This window comes from Dasypus novemcinctus, chromosome 3 (genome assembly GCF_030445035.2).
Source record: "Dasypus novemcinctus isolate mDasNov1 chromosome 3, mDasNov1.1.hap2, whole genome shotgun sequence".
NCBI lineage: Eukaryota > Metazoa > Chordata > Mammalia > Cingulata > Dasypodidae > Dasypus > Dasypus novemcinctus.
The window spans coordinates 174,215,358-174,229,268 of NC_080675.1; the positions used below are offsets into that span (position 1 = coordinate 174,215,358).

Genomic DNA, 13,911 nt, shown 5'->3' on the forward strand with positions numbered 1-13,911 from the left:
CTGCAGTGGCGCAGCGCCCAGGTGGATGCCGGGCTTGCCTGCGGAGCTGGGTCTCGTTGCTGGCCTCCCCTTCTCTGGGTATTCTATACCCGGAGGCCTCCATGGAGTCGTTTCCCACTTCTGCTGCAGGTAGAGCAAGTCAGCCAGCTGGCCGTGCTTATAGAGGCAGCATTAGACTACCACCGACAGACCGCTGAGATTTTGCAGGAGCTGCAGGGCAAGCTACGGGCACGGTAAGAGCCTTCACGTTCCTTGGCATCTAGGGTTGTAGATTCAGAATCCGTCTCTTCCCCCACCCCCTTTTCTAGTCTGGTTTGAATTTTCTTTAGCTGGCTTTTGTGGTTGGCTGTGGGGTGGGACTGAGATAATATGTAGCTTTGGCCCATAGGACAGAACTGGGAACATGTCCTCCTTTTTCTTTTTATCCTAGCATGAAAGCCCTTTTTCTTGACCCATGTTTAGGGCAAACAAAGTTGCTTACCCACCTTGGAGATCAGCTATGGTGGAGCTCTCCTAGCCTCACTGCTGATTCCCATTTACAAGCCGGGGCTGGCGGCAATGACTCGTCCCTCCCCAACTTCCAGGAATGTGGGGAAGGATGAGATGATATTCAGAAAGTATGTAAATATCTGGAAAAAGATGTGTTTTCACTTCACCAGCGCAAAATCAGGCCATGTTTATAATATTGACTAAATTAAAGATTTACTGCTATGTTCCTTATGGCTTTAATAATAAATGCATCTTAGATTTTTTTCCCCCTGAAAATTGCTAATATATGTGGTATACATGGTAATCCTATTATTTAAAATATCAGGTTAAAAATCTATCTTTTTTTAAATCAAGTTTGATAACAGAAAATTGTTTTATACATGATTCTGATAATGAATAAATTTTGAGAGATTTCCATGTAAATGACTGCTATAATTGTAGAGGGAACTTAAAAGGCAGGTCCAGTCTCTAAAACATCCACTTCTGTAGGCAGATAGTTCTCTAGCATTCGTATGACCTTATTTCCTTCTCTGTAATTCTGTTATCTATAAGAGGAGAAAGAGGTAGAGGCAACTAGCATTTGTTGAACTCCTTCTGAGTTCCAGGCCTTGCTGGAATGTCTCATTGACTACAGGAGAGACAATACTCTTATTCTAGAAGAATTTCATTTAAAGATTTGAAAAATTCAGAAGACTGCATTTGAGATACCACATCTGTCAATACAGGTGATTTGAGAAAAATGGTAAAAATTACCCCTTTCCTGACCACTGCCTAGAACCCAAGCAAGTAAGGCGAATGTATGTTTGGAGCCTTTGCTTTCTCAGGCCAATGTCTGATCCCTCTTAAAACGTGTGTTCCAGAATATTGTCTGCATCCAAGCTCGCCAGACGAGAGTACAAGCCAAGGCCCATACAGAGAAGCTCTAGTGAACACAATGGGATTGCCACCACCTCTTCCACAAAGACAGCAGGTGAGAGGACCGTTCTGTGTGCCCTGCAGTCAGGCCCATTTTTCCTGCTTCCTGATTTGAGGTGCTTGAATCAATTTTTGAAAATCACCACCAGGAGGTATTATTCCATTACTTTACCTATTGCCTTCTCATAGGCCATAGAATCCCCAGGGCTACAGTTTCTTTAGATTAAAATGCTAATATGTAAAAGAGCCAATTAACATTTGCTGAGCACCTGCTATATATGTAGGCACTGTCTTACATGCAGCATGCTTTTAATTATGCAAATGACACACGAATATATTCCTGAGTAAAATACTCAAACTGGGGAAAAAAATCATTTAAATGGTATAAATCATGCTGTACTCTCCTGTTCTCACCCACTTCATTGCCATCCCCTCCCTAGAGCTCTAACAATAGCTACTCTTTACAATTTGATTTGGTATGAATGAAGTCAGATCTATTTATGTACATATATATATTTATATATATACACACACACACATATACAATGCAGTTTAGGATTGCTTTCTCTTGTTTTAAATGTAGCATCATCGTACTACTGTATTGTTTCTGCAGCTAACTTTTTAAAATCGTACCACTATTTCCTGGAGATATTTCCATGTCATCCATACAGATCTGTCCCACTATTTATAACAGCATCATAGTTTTCCATTATATATATAATTCCCTGTTAATGGAGATTAAGATTGTTTCCAGTTATTTGCTATTTCAAATGAATTGCAATGAATTGGCAATGATTGCCTCCCTGTGCTGATGTGAATTTCTAGGAAGTGGGATTGCATGGTAAGAGATATTGCCAAATCACCCTCCAAAATGACTACCCAACTATTAATGTATGAGTACCTGTTTCCCACACCCTGGTCATTAGACTTCCATTTTTGCCAATTATGCATAGTTAAAAAATGGTGTTCAATTTTAATTTGAGTTTCTGTGATTGCTAGAGAGGTTGAACATTTCCCCTCTATATTTTAATTTTCCATTTGAATTTCCTCATGTCTTAATTGTTTATGTCATTTGTTCATTTCCTCTGAGACATTGCTTTATCATATTGGTTTATAGGAATTCTTTATATATTGGGGACAGTAATTGTTTTTTTTTCCCCCAGTTTGCCAGTTATCTTTAAACTTATTGAATGATATGTGTTTTTATTTGCTTTATTTAGTTTTGTTTTGAGTATACATAAGTTTTTATTTTGATGTAGTCAAATTTATCAACCTTTTCACATAAGACTTTTGCATTTTATGCTTTGTTAAGAAGTCTTCCTATCCCCACAGTCATAAGCATGTTCTCCTACAGTTTTCTACTACTTTTATATCTTGCTTAATATTTAGATCTTTAGCATATGGATTTTATTTTGTAAATCATCTGAGGTAAGGAATCTAACTTCAGTTTTTCCCCAAGTGAAAACTAATTTTCCCAACATTGTTCTTCCTCCATAACTTTGAAATGTTGCCTTTAGCATAAACTAGCTTTCCTCTTACTCATAGGTCTGTTTCTGGAAACTGTTTTGTTCCATCAGTATATTTGTCTAACTTTATAAAAATAACCAGCTGTTTTAATTACTATAGTTTTATAATGTGCTTTGATATCTGGGCAATAAGTATCCCTTTTCTTTATCCATACGCGTTTGGAATAAACATGAAAAATCCTGTTGAGATTTTGGGATATTGGGATTGCAATGAATTCATAGATTAATTTCAAAAGAATTGACATTATTATAAGATTGACAGTTGTCATCCAGGCACATGATATCCCTCTCTTCATTTTGCCAGATTGTCTCTGATGTCCTCGAGCAGGGTTTTACCAATTTCTCCATATAAATCTTCTACATTTCTTGTTAGATGTATTCCTATGTGTTTTATAGCTTTTATTACTATTGCAAATTAGACTTCTTTTGTATCACATTTTCTAACCAGTTATTGCTGATGTCCCTGAAAGATAGTAATTTTGATTTTTGCTCTTGTACCTTACCTCCTTGCTGCTGATTGCATTTTCTCCTTTTCTTGGATTTTATTTGTAGTGAATTTGAAAAATAGCTTTTTTTGATATTGCAGGGACAGGTGCTAGACATTATATATCCTGCCATAACGCACTGAATGTACTGGGGGAGGGTGTAAACTACCATGTAAACTATAATCCATGTGGTGCAGCAGTGCTGCAAAATGTATTCACCAAATGGAATGAATGTGCCACAGTGATGAAAGAGGCTGTTGATGTGGGAGGAATGGTGGGGGGGAGGGTAGGATGTGGGGTATGTGGGAACCTCTTATATTTTTTAGTGTAACATTTTTTGGGATCTATGTACCTTATAAAAAAGACAATTTAATAAAAATAAAATAAAAAAATTAAAAATAAAAAAAAAGCTTTTTAAGATATAATTCTCATGCCATGAAGTTGACTTGTTTAAAGCATGTAATTCAATGTTTTTAGTATATTTATAATGTTCACAACCATCACCATAATCTAATTTTAGAATATTTTCATCATCCCTCAAAGAAACCTTGTCCACATTAGCAGAGATTCCCCAATCCTTTTTCCATCACCCCTCTGCCCTTCCTTCCTAGTCCTAAGCAACCGCTAAAATTAGTGTTTACTGTCTCTATAGATTAGCCTATTTCAGACATTTTATTTAAATGGAATTGTATAATATGTGGTCTTCTATGATTAGCTTCTTTCTCTTAGTGTAATGTTTTAGAGGTTCATTTATGTCGTAGCAATTATCTGTTCTCTTTTTTATCACTATTAAAAAAAAACGATTCTCGTGTATTTTCAGGTAGACAATAACATGTTTTTTCCCCTTCTCATTTACTTTTTTTATTTTTGTGTATAATGGGGAATTTTATTTTCTTTCCAATATTTATTCATCATATATATTCTTATCTTGTCTTATTTCATTGGTTAGGATTTCTCAGTAAAATGCTGACAATTAGCAGTTGTACTGGGATGTTCTACTATTATGTATGATGTTTCCATAAGCTTCTGACTACATACACCTTAATGAAGGAAGATAATTTTCACTAATTTTACAAAGATTTCTTTTTTCTTAATCAACAGTCCTGGATTTTACCAAACTTTTCAACATCTATATATTAAAAGATGTATTTTGTCCTTTAATTTGGTAATATTTTAAATGATGTATATATATTTATATTTTATTAGTTTGATGCTTTGCTGGATTAAATTTGTCAAGATATGTTTAGGATTTTTAATCTGTTTGTAAGAGAGATTAGCCTATGCTTTTCTGTTGCAGGCTTTGTCTATGGATTTTTGTTTTATTTATTAGGGTTATTATAATCTTCTAAAATATCTTGGGCATCTTTCCATTTTTTCTACTCTAAAATTATCTATACAACATGAAAACATGTCACAGAGTTATCCCACAAAAATACCTGGCCCAGTGCTTTTGGGGAAATAGTACTATCTTTTAAGTTATTTTGTGGAGATTAGCTTATTTCAGTTTTCTATTTCTTCTTGAGAGTAGCTTGATCATTTTTATTTTCCTAGAATGCTATTCATTTAATCAGTTTTTATTTTTTATTGATATAAAATAGAGCAAATATTCCTATAATGTTTAAATCTCTCTGAATCTATAACTACACCCATTTTTCTATTCTTCTTTTTACTCTTTGGTCAGATTTACTAAAAAATTGTTTATTTTAATGGTCATTAAAAAAATAAATCACTTAATGATTTTATTCATCTCCCATAATTTACTCCTGTTCCTTAATTCCTGTGTATATCTTTATTAAAAGCTTCCTTCCACTTTGGGGTTTAGATTTATACTTTTCATAGCTTCTTGAGTTGAAAATTTCATTGTCAACTTTTGTTGTTTCTAATAAGTATATTTAAGACAATAAATTTCCCTCTAAATCTTGTAGAGACTATTTTTACCACAGGCTTTGACATGTAGTATTCTCATTTTATTCATTTCCACATTGTGTGTATTTTGTTCAGTAATTAATTCTTTTAACCTTGAGTTATTGGAAGGTATCCTTTTATTTTTTTAATTTCTAGATGGGTAGCCTGAAATTTTTTCTGACGATTTATTGTAAATTTATGATATTATTGCATTGTTGTCAACATGGCAACATGTATAATTTTTAAAATATCTATACTGATTGATTCCTTTTCAGCCTACATGTGACTGTTCCTTTAGGTGTTCGAAGAGAATGCATATTATCTATCACGTACTAAGCTTACTCTATATATCTCTTACCTCCAGCTTGTTAATTAGGTTATTCACATAATTTCTATCCTTATTTTTTTGTGTGCATTTTGACTTTTGGGAATATACTGGTTTTTGTTTGTTTGTTTTTGTTTTTGAGGTACCAGGGACTGGGAATTGAACCCAGGATCTTGTATGTGGGAAGCTGGCGCTCAACCACTGAGCCACATTGGCTTCTCTGAGTTGTGTTTTTCATTTGTTTTGTTGGTTGGTTGTTTTTGTTTTTTCAGGAGGCACTGGAACTCAACCCAGGACCTCTCAGGTAGAAGGCAGAAGCTCAACCGCTTGAGCCACATCCATTCCCTGTGTTCTTTTTTCATATATTTTCTCTTAATAGTTTGGAAATCATCCATTCTCTCTTTCTGTTCTTAAATTTTTGACATGTATGCTTAAACTTAAAATTTTTTTCTGTCACTGTTGAGAGTTGATGAGTAACTCTAGCTTTCCTCTAAGTAAGAATAGAAGCTTAGCATGTTTTCCCTTCCTCTCCTCCTTCCACCTCCTAGGTTGAGAAAATCAAGGATGTTATTTCCACATTATTTCCACTTAGCTTGTTATTTTAAGTTATTTTAAATTAAGTTATTGGATTCTTTTTCAGATTGATCCTTGGGTCCCACTTTTTCACCTTGGATTTATTTTTCTTCTTGCTAGTGTGTAGCTAATTGTTTCAGCACCAATATGTGGAAAGTAACACTGAGTCTTTGTATTTCTGATAATCTTTTTCTTTAGCTCTCATACTTAGCTTTTTCCCTCAGCACTCTGAAGTTATTGCTTTATTGTTTTCTTACATCCAATATTGCTAATGAAAGTAGAATATCAATTGGATTCTCCTTCCTTTGTATATAATTTACTTGTTTGATTTTTCTCTTAACTAGTGGTTAGGGCTTCTTTTATTTATTTATTTTAAACAAATCAATTTTATAGATACATGTTATAAAGCATACAGTTCATCCAAAGTGTACAGTCAATGGTATTTGGTATAATCACATAGTTGTGCGTTCATCACTTCAATCATTATTAGAGCATTTTCATGATTTCAATAATGATAAACAAAAAGCAGACAAAGGAAATTCCTTACTTCTCAATCTCTCTCTATTTCCCCTGCTTTACATAGCTGCTATTTCTGGCTATTCTTGCACAATTATTTATTTGTTAAGCAGTTTTATTCAGGCATATTCAAATACCATGATCTATGATCTATCCAAAGTGTATAATCAGTGGCTTTTAGTATAATCATAATGTACATTCCTCATCTCAAAAATTTTAGAACAATTTCATTACTCCAAAAAGACAGACTCTGTGCCCCTTAGCGTTCCTTCCCCAGCCCTACATAACTACTAATCTAATTTCATCTTTATAAATTGATTTGTATTTACATTTTATATAAATGGAATCATACAATATGTAGTACTCTGTGTCTGGCCTCCATCACTTAGTATAATGTGTTTTTATTTTCTTTCTGATATTAACATTTTGTAGTATTAACCTACATTTGTTCAACTTCAAAGAAAAATAGTCTTATATGTGCAATTTTACCCAAATTCATATTAGTATCTTTATATTTCATATACTTAGCTCATAATAGCACAGTCATGCAGTATTTGTGCTTTTGCGTCTGCCTTACTTCACTCAACATAATGTCCTCCAGGTTCACCCGTATTGTCATATGTTTCACGACTTCGTTACATCTTACAGCTGCATAATATTCCATCATGTGTACACTCCACAGTTTGTTTATCCATTCATCAGTTGATGGACACCTGGGTTGTTTCCAACTTTTGGCAAGTGTGAATAATGCTGCTAAGAACATCAGTGTGCAGGTACCTATTCATGCCACTGCTCCCATTTCTTCTGGGTATATACTATCAATGGTATTGCAAGCCACATGTCAAGTCTATTTTCAATTTTCTTAGGAGCTGCTAAACAGTCCTCCCCAGTGGCCGTACCATTCTACATTCCCACCTACAGTGAATAAGCGTTCCTATCTCTCCACATCCTCTCCAACATTTACAGTTTTCCAACTTTTTGATAGCAGCCAAGCCACTAGGTGTGAAATGCTATCTCATTGTAATTTTGATTTGCATTTTCCTAATCGCTATTGATGCTGAACATTTTTTCAAGTGTTCCTTTGCCATTTGTATTTCTTCTTTGGACAGTTGTCTTTTCAAGTCTTTTGCCCATTTTTATATCAGATACTTTGTCTTTTACTGTTGAGTTGTATGAGCTCCTTATTCTGTGATTGCCAAATATTTTCCCCCATTGAGTTGGCTGGCTTTTCACCCTTTTGTACCCTGTGAATTGCAAAAGTTTTGAATTTTTAGGAGATCCCTATTATCTACTTTTTCTTTTGTTGCTCATGTTTTGGGTGTAAGGTTTAAGAAATTACTGCCTACCACAAGATCTTGAAGATGGTTTCCTACATTCTCTTCTAGAAGTTTTATGGTTATTTTTATATTTAGGTCCTTGATCCATCTTGAGTTGATTTTTATGTCAGGGGTCTTCTTTCTTTCTTTTGGATATGGCTATCCAGTACTCCCAGCACCAATTGTTGAATAGACTGTTCAGGCTCACCTGGGTGGGCTTGACAGCCTTGTCAAATATCACTTGACTGTGGATGTGAGGGTCTATATCTGAGTTCTTGATTTGGTTCCATTGGTCAATGTGTCTTTCTTTATGCCAGTACTGGCTGTTTTTAATGACTGTAGCTAAGTAACTTGCTTTAAAGTATGGAAGTGATTCATCCAATTTTGTTCTTCTTTTTGAAGACATTTTTGGCTATTTGGGGCCCTTTACCCTTCCAAATAAATTTGATTATTGGCTTTTTGATTTCTGCCAAAAAAGGCTGTTAGGATTTTGTTTTGGTTGCATTGAATATGTAAATCAGCTTGGGTAGAATTGACGGCTTGATGATATTTATTCTTGCAATCCATGAACACAGAATGTCCTTCCATTTATTTAATTCTTCAGTTTCTTTTAGCAATATTTTGTTTCCTAAATACAGGTGTTTTATGTCTTTGGTTATGTTTATTCCTAAATATTTGATTGCTTTAGTCATTATTAAAAGTGTAATTTTTTTTTCTGATTTTTTCCTCAGTGTATAGAAATGTTATTGTTTTCACATAATAATTTTGCATCCAACCACTTTGCTGAATCGTCTATTAATTCTAGTAGCTTTATTATAGATTTTTCACGATTTTCTAGATATACGATCATATCATCAGCGAATAGTGAACGTTTTACTTCTTCCTTCCCTATTTAGGTGCCTTTTATTTCATTGTCTAGCCTAATTGCTCTAGCTAGAACTTCTACCACAATTTCAAATAATAATGGTGACAACGGGAATCCTTGTCTCATTACTGATCTCAGCGGGAAAGCTTTCAGTCTTTCACCATTGAGTACAATCCTAGCTGTGGGATTTTCATATATGCTCTTTACCATATTGAGAAAGCTTCCTTCTATTCCTACATTCCTTTGGGAGTGTATTTAATCGGAAAGGGTGCTGTATTTTGTCAAATGCCTTTTCTCTGTCAGTCGGAGGATCATGTGATTTTTCTTTTTCAGTTTGGTATCAATGTGGTTTATGATGCTGACTGACTTTCCTGTGTTGAACCACCCTTGCATACCTGGAAAAAATCCTACTTGATTGTGATGTATAATTCTTTTAATGTCCTTTTGGATTCTGTTTGCAAGTATTTTGTTGAGTTCTGCATATATATTCATTAGAGATAGTGGTCTGTAATTTTCTTTTTTAATAATATCTTTATCTAGTGTTGGTATTAGAGTCATGTTGCCTTCATAGAATGAGTTTGGTAGCTTTCTTTCCTGTTTAAATTTTTGGAAGAACTTGAGCAGGATCAGTATTAGGTTCTTTTTGAATGATTGGTAGAATTCACCAGTGAACCCATCTGGTCTTGGGCTTTTCATCTTTGGGAGTTTTTTTTTTTTTTTAAAGATTTATTTATTTTATTTCTCTCCCTTCCCCCCCCCCACCCCAGTTGTCTGTTCTCTGTGTCTATTTGCTGTGTCTTGTTTCTTTGTCTGCTTCTGTTGTTGTCAGCGGCACGGGAATCTGTGTCTCTTTTTGTTGCGTCATCTTGTGTCAGCTCTCCGTGTGTGTGGCGCCATTCCTGGGCAGGCTGCACTTTTTTTCGCGCTGGGCGGCTCTCCTTACAGGGTGCACTTCTTGCACGTGGGACACCCCTACACGGGGGACACCCCTGTGTGGGGCAGCACTCCTTGCGCGCATCAGCACTGCGCATGGGCCAGCTCCACACGGGTCAAGGAAGTCCGGGATTTGAACCGCGGACCTCCCATGTGGTAGATGGATGCCCTAACCTCTGGGCCAAGTCCGCTTCCCTTTGGGAGTTTTTGAAGACTGTTTTAATCTCTTTACTAGTGATTGGTTTGTTGAGGTCTTCTAGTTCCTCTAGGATCAGTGTAGGTGGTTTGTATGTTTCTAGGAATTTGTCCATCTCATCTTCATTTTCTAGTTTTTTTGGCATACACTTGTTCATAGTACCCTCTTATGATCTCTCTTATTTCTGCGGGGTCAGTGGTAATGTCCACCCTCTCATTTCTGATTTTATTTATTTGTGTCTCCTCTCTTTTTTCTTTGACAGTCTAGCTAAGAGTTTTTTGATTTTGTCAATATTTTCAAGAACCAACTTTTGGTTTTGTTGATTCTCTCTTTTGTTTCTTTGTTCTTGATTTCATTTATTTCTGCTCTGATCTTTACTGTTTCTTTCCTTTGGCTTGGTTTGGGATTAGTTTGCTGTTCTTTTTCTGGCTCCTCCAGGTGTGCAGTTAGGTCTTCAGTATTAGCTCTTTCTTCTTTTTTAATGTAAGCATTAAAGGCTATAAATTTCCCTCTCAGCACTGCCTTTGCAGTGTCCTGTAGGTTTTGATATGTTGTGTTCTCATTTTCATTCTTCTCAAGATATTTGCTGAATTCTCCTGCAATTTCCTCTTTGACCAACTGATTATTAAGAGTGTGTTGTTTAATCTCCATATATTTATGAGTTTTCCCTTTTTCTGTCCATTATTGATTTCTAGCTTCAGTCCGTTATGATCAGAGAAAGTGTTTCTCTAACTAGTGGAGATAATCATCTTCAAGAGTGAAATAAATTATTGGTTTAGTTATTTATTTTCCATTTAGGCCATAATTCTTTCTAGATAATCAAATTCCTATTTGGGAATTCTTCACATCTTACTGAAATGAATTACAGCAGATAACAATTTGCCAACTCATGATTTTATGAGGCAGAAAAACTCAAAATCTTGTTCAACAGTAGTCATGCTAAATCATTATTGCTCCAGATGGGTTATTTTAATTAAAGAGTATGAATAAGAAAAGATTAAAGATAAATGAAGTATCCAAAAATATGTCTCTTTTCCAGCCCTCTTCATTTAAAAGCAAGTGTTGATTTTGTATGAAAAAATTTATAGAATACTGATCACAGGAACAATTTGTCAGTTGCACTGAGTAATTATTGCTCATATACTGTAATATTATTTTACATTTATCTGGTCTACTCCAGCTCTTTTATGGTTCCTATTTGCATGAATAACTTTTTCCAACCTTTGACTTTTAACTGGTAGTGTCCTTAGGTCGCAGGTGGGTTTTTTGTTGACAATGTGTAGACAGCTCATATGTTTTTATCCATTCTGTCAGTCTATGTCTTTTGATCGGGAAGTTCAGTCTATTAACATTCAGTGTTATTGCTGTAAAGGCATTACTTACTTTATCCATTTTGTTCTTCTGCTCTCTGTTGTCATATGGTTCTATCGTATATCTCCTTACTCTTTAGTTTCCTCTTCCTAATAATCTTCATTTCTAACCTTTTTTTCAAATCTCTTACCCTTGATTTTTTCCTTTTCTGGCTGCAGCAACCCCCTTAATATCTTTTTGCAAATCTGGTCTTTTAGTAACATATTCTATCAGTGTTTGCTTGTCTGTGAGGACTTGGAACTCACCCTCATTTTTGAAGGACAGCTTTGCCAAATACAGAATTCTTGGCTGGCTGTTTTTCTCTTTCAGTATTTAAGGTAAATCATACCACTTTCTTCTCTTCCATGGTTTCTGATGAGAGGTCAGCACTTTATCTTCAAATCTCTCACCTTTGTTTTTTCCTTTCATGCTTTAGTATCTCTTGTAATTCTGGTGTTTTGGTAACATTCTATCAGTTTTTGTCTGTGAAGACTTTGAACTCCCCTTCATTTTTGAAGGACAGATTTGCTGGATCCATAATTCTTGGCTAGCAGTTTTCCCCTTTCAGCTCTTTAAATACATCATATGACCTTTCTTCTCTCCTACCATGGTTTCTGATGAGAGGTTGGCACTTAATCTTATCAAGGTTCCCTTGTATGTGATGCTTTGCTTTTTTCTTGCTGCTTTCAGAATCTTCTGTTTATCTCTATTTGTCATTCTGAATAGTAGGTGTCTTGGGTTAGGTCTGTCAGATTTATTCTGTTTGGAGTATGTTGTCCTTCTTTGGTATTGACATTAATAAATATCAATAAAATAAGGGAAGTTTTTGGTCATTATTTCCTCAAATATTCTTTCTGCCCCTTTTCCCTTTTCTTCTCTTTCTGGGACACCAATAATGCGTATGTTTTTGCATTTCCCATTGTCATTTAATTCCCTGAGACCCTGTTTCAATGTTTTTCATTCTCTTCTCTTTCTGTTTTGTCTTTTCAGTTCAGATATTCAGTCTTCTAAATCACTAATTCTGTCTTTGAGCAATTCAGATCTGCTCTTATGTACCTCTAATGTGTTTTTAATCTTATCCATCATGTCTTTCATTCCCATAAGGTCTGTTACTTTCCTTTGCAGACTTTCAAATTGTTCTTTATGCTCACCCAGTGTCTTCTTAATATCCCTATCTCTTTAGTCATATTGTCTTTGAATTCTTTAAATTGATTTAGGGGAATTGTGTGATTATCATTAATTAATTGTCTTAAATCTTGTATTTCTTCAGGATATTTGGTTTGCTCCTTTGGCTAGGCCATCTCTTCCTCTTTCCTAGTATGGCTTGTGATGTCTAGGCATCTGAATATGTTGGTAAATTTACTCTGATGGTAAATTTCTATCTCTTCGCTATTGTTATTTTTTCATAGCTCTTCTTTGATATTTGGTTCAACTTATCCTAAGTCTTTAAAATTGCCCAGCTTAAGTTATCCAAATTGTGCCAAGTACTTACTAATGGGGCACAGATTTTACTCCCCAAATTAAGGAGTAGAGAGACCCAGTTGTAGTCTCTGTCCGTGCAGTTTCCAGATTGGCCATTAGATGGCATCTTTTCACAGAGGTGTATCTCTCAGTTTTCCTTTGTTTTGGTCTGGCCAGAGCAGAGATTCCGAGTGGACTGTGATGGCTGAATTCACTGAAGAAAAGCCCCTTGGCTTCCCCTCCTTTTTCCCTTTTAACAGCTGACAGGGAAGAAGACATCTACTCCCCTGTCAGTCAGCTGCAATGAGCCTGGGGTTTTACCCCTGCTTAATGTGTTGGAGGTTGGGGAGGGGAGTACTTCCTGGTGGCCTGGAAGTTTAGTAACTCACAGTTTGTTGTTTCTGGTTCTTTGTCTCTCTGTTCCTCACTCTCCTGGGAGTTGTGATGCACTGTCCTGTTCTGCTGACCCCCAAAGCAGGTTCCTCAGGCAGCTTTTGGCTCTTTCTCTGTTGCTTTTGTGAGAGAGCTGAGCCTTGTCTGCCCAGTCTGATACCATCTTCTCCTAGGGTTTCTTTTATCTTTTCATTTCTAAATGTCTCCCTTGGTGTGTTTAGGTGTTGGTTTGGTGTTTTAGTTTCCTTGGCTGCTCAAGCAAATACCATACATTGAGTCAGCTTAAACAATGGGAAATTATTAGCTCATGGTTTTGAGGCCAAGAAAAAGCACAAATCAAGAAGTCATCAAAATGATGCTTTCTTTCCAAAGACTGGCATTCTGGGTCTGGCTACCAGAAATCCTTGGTCCTTGGCCTCTCTGTCACATGGTGGCCTCTCTGGGTCTCTCCCTTCTCTTCTGGGTTCCGCTGACATTCTTGCTTCTTTTGTGGCTCTCTCTCCTGAATTTCATTCTGTTTATAAAGTACTCCAGTAATAGGATTAAGACCAGTCCTGATTGGATTGGGCCACACTTTAACTGATGTAACTTCATCAAAAGGTCCTGCTTTCAATGGGTCCACATCCACAGGAATGGATTAAGTTTAAGAACTTGATTTCCTGG

The 13,911-nt window shown here is 35.8% G+C and overlaps 1 protein-coding gene across 3 annotated transcripts in view; it reads left to right on the plus strand.

The window, feature by feature from the left end:
• The window catches only part of SH3GL3 (SH3 domain containing GRB2 like 3, endophilin A3), a 183,445-nt gene that overhangs the window by 147,212 nt on the left and 22,322 nt on the right, over positions 1–13,911 (plus strand). For all 3 annotated transcript variants that reach the window (XM_058294748.2, XM_004472084.4, XM_004472085.4), the window contains 2 exons: positions 130–233; positions 1,350–1,459. In XM_058294748.2, the coding sequence (XP_058150731.1) occupies positions 130–233; positions 1,350–1,459 (214 nt within the window). The remainder of the gene's footprint in view (positions 1–129; positions 234–1,349; positions 1,460–13,911) is intronic.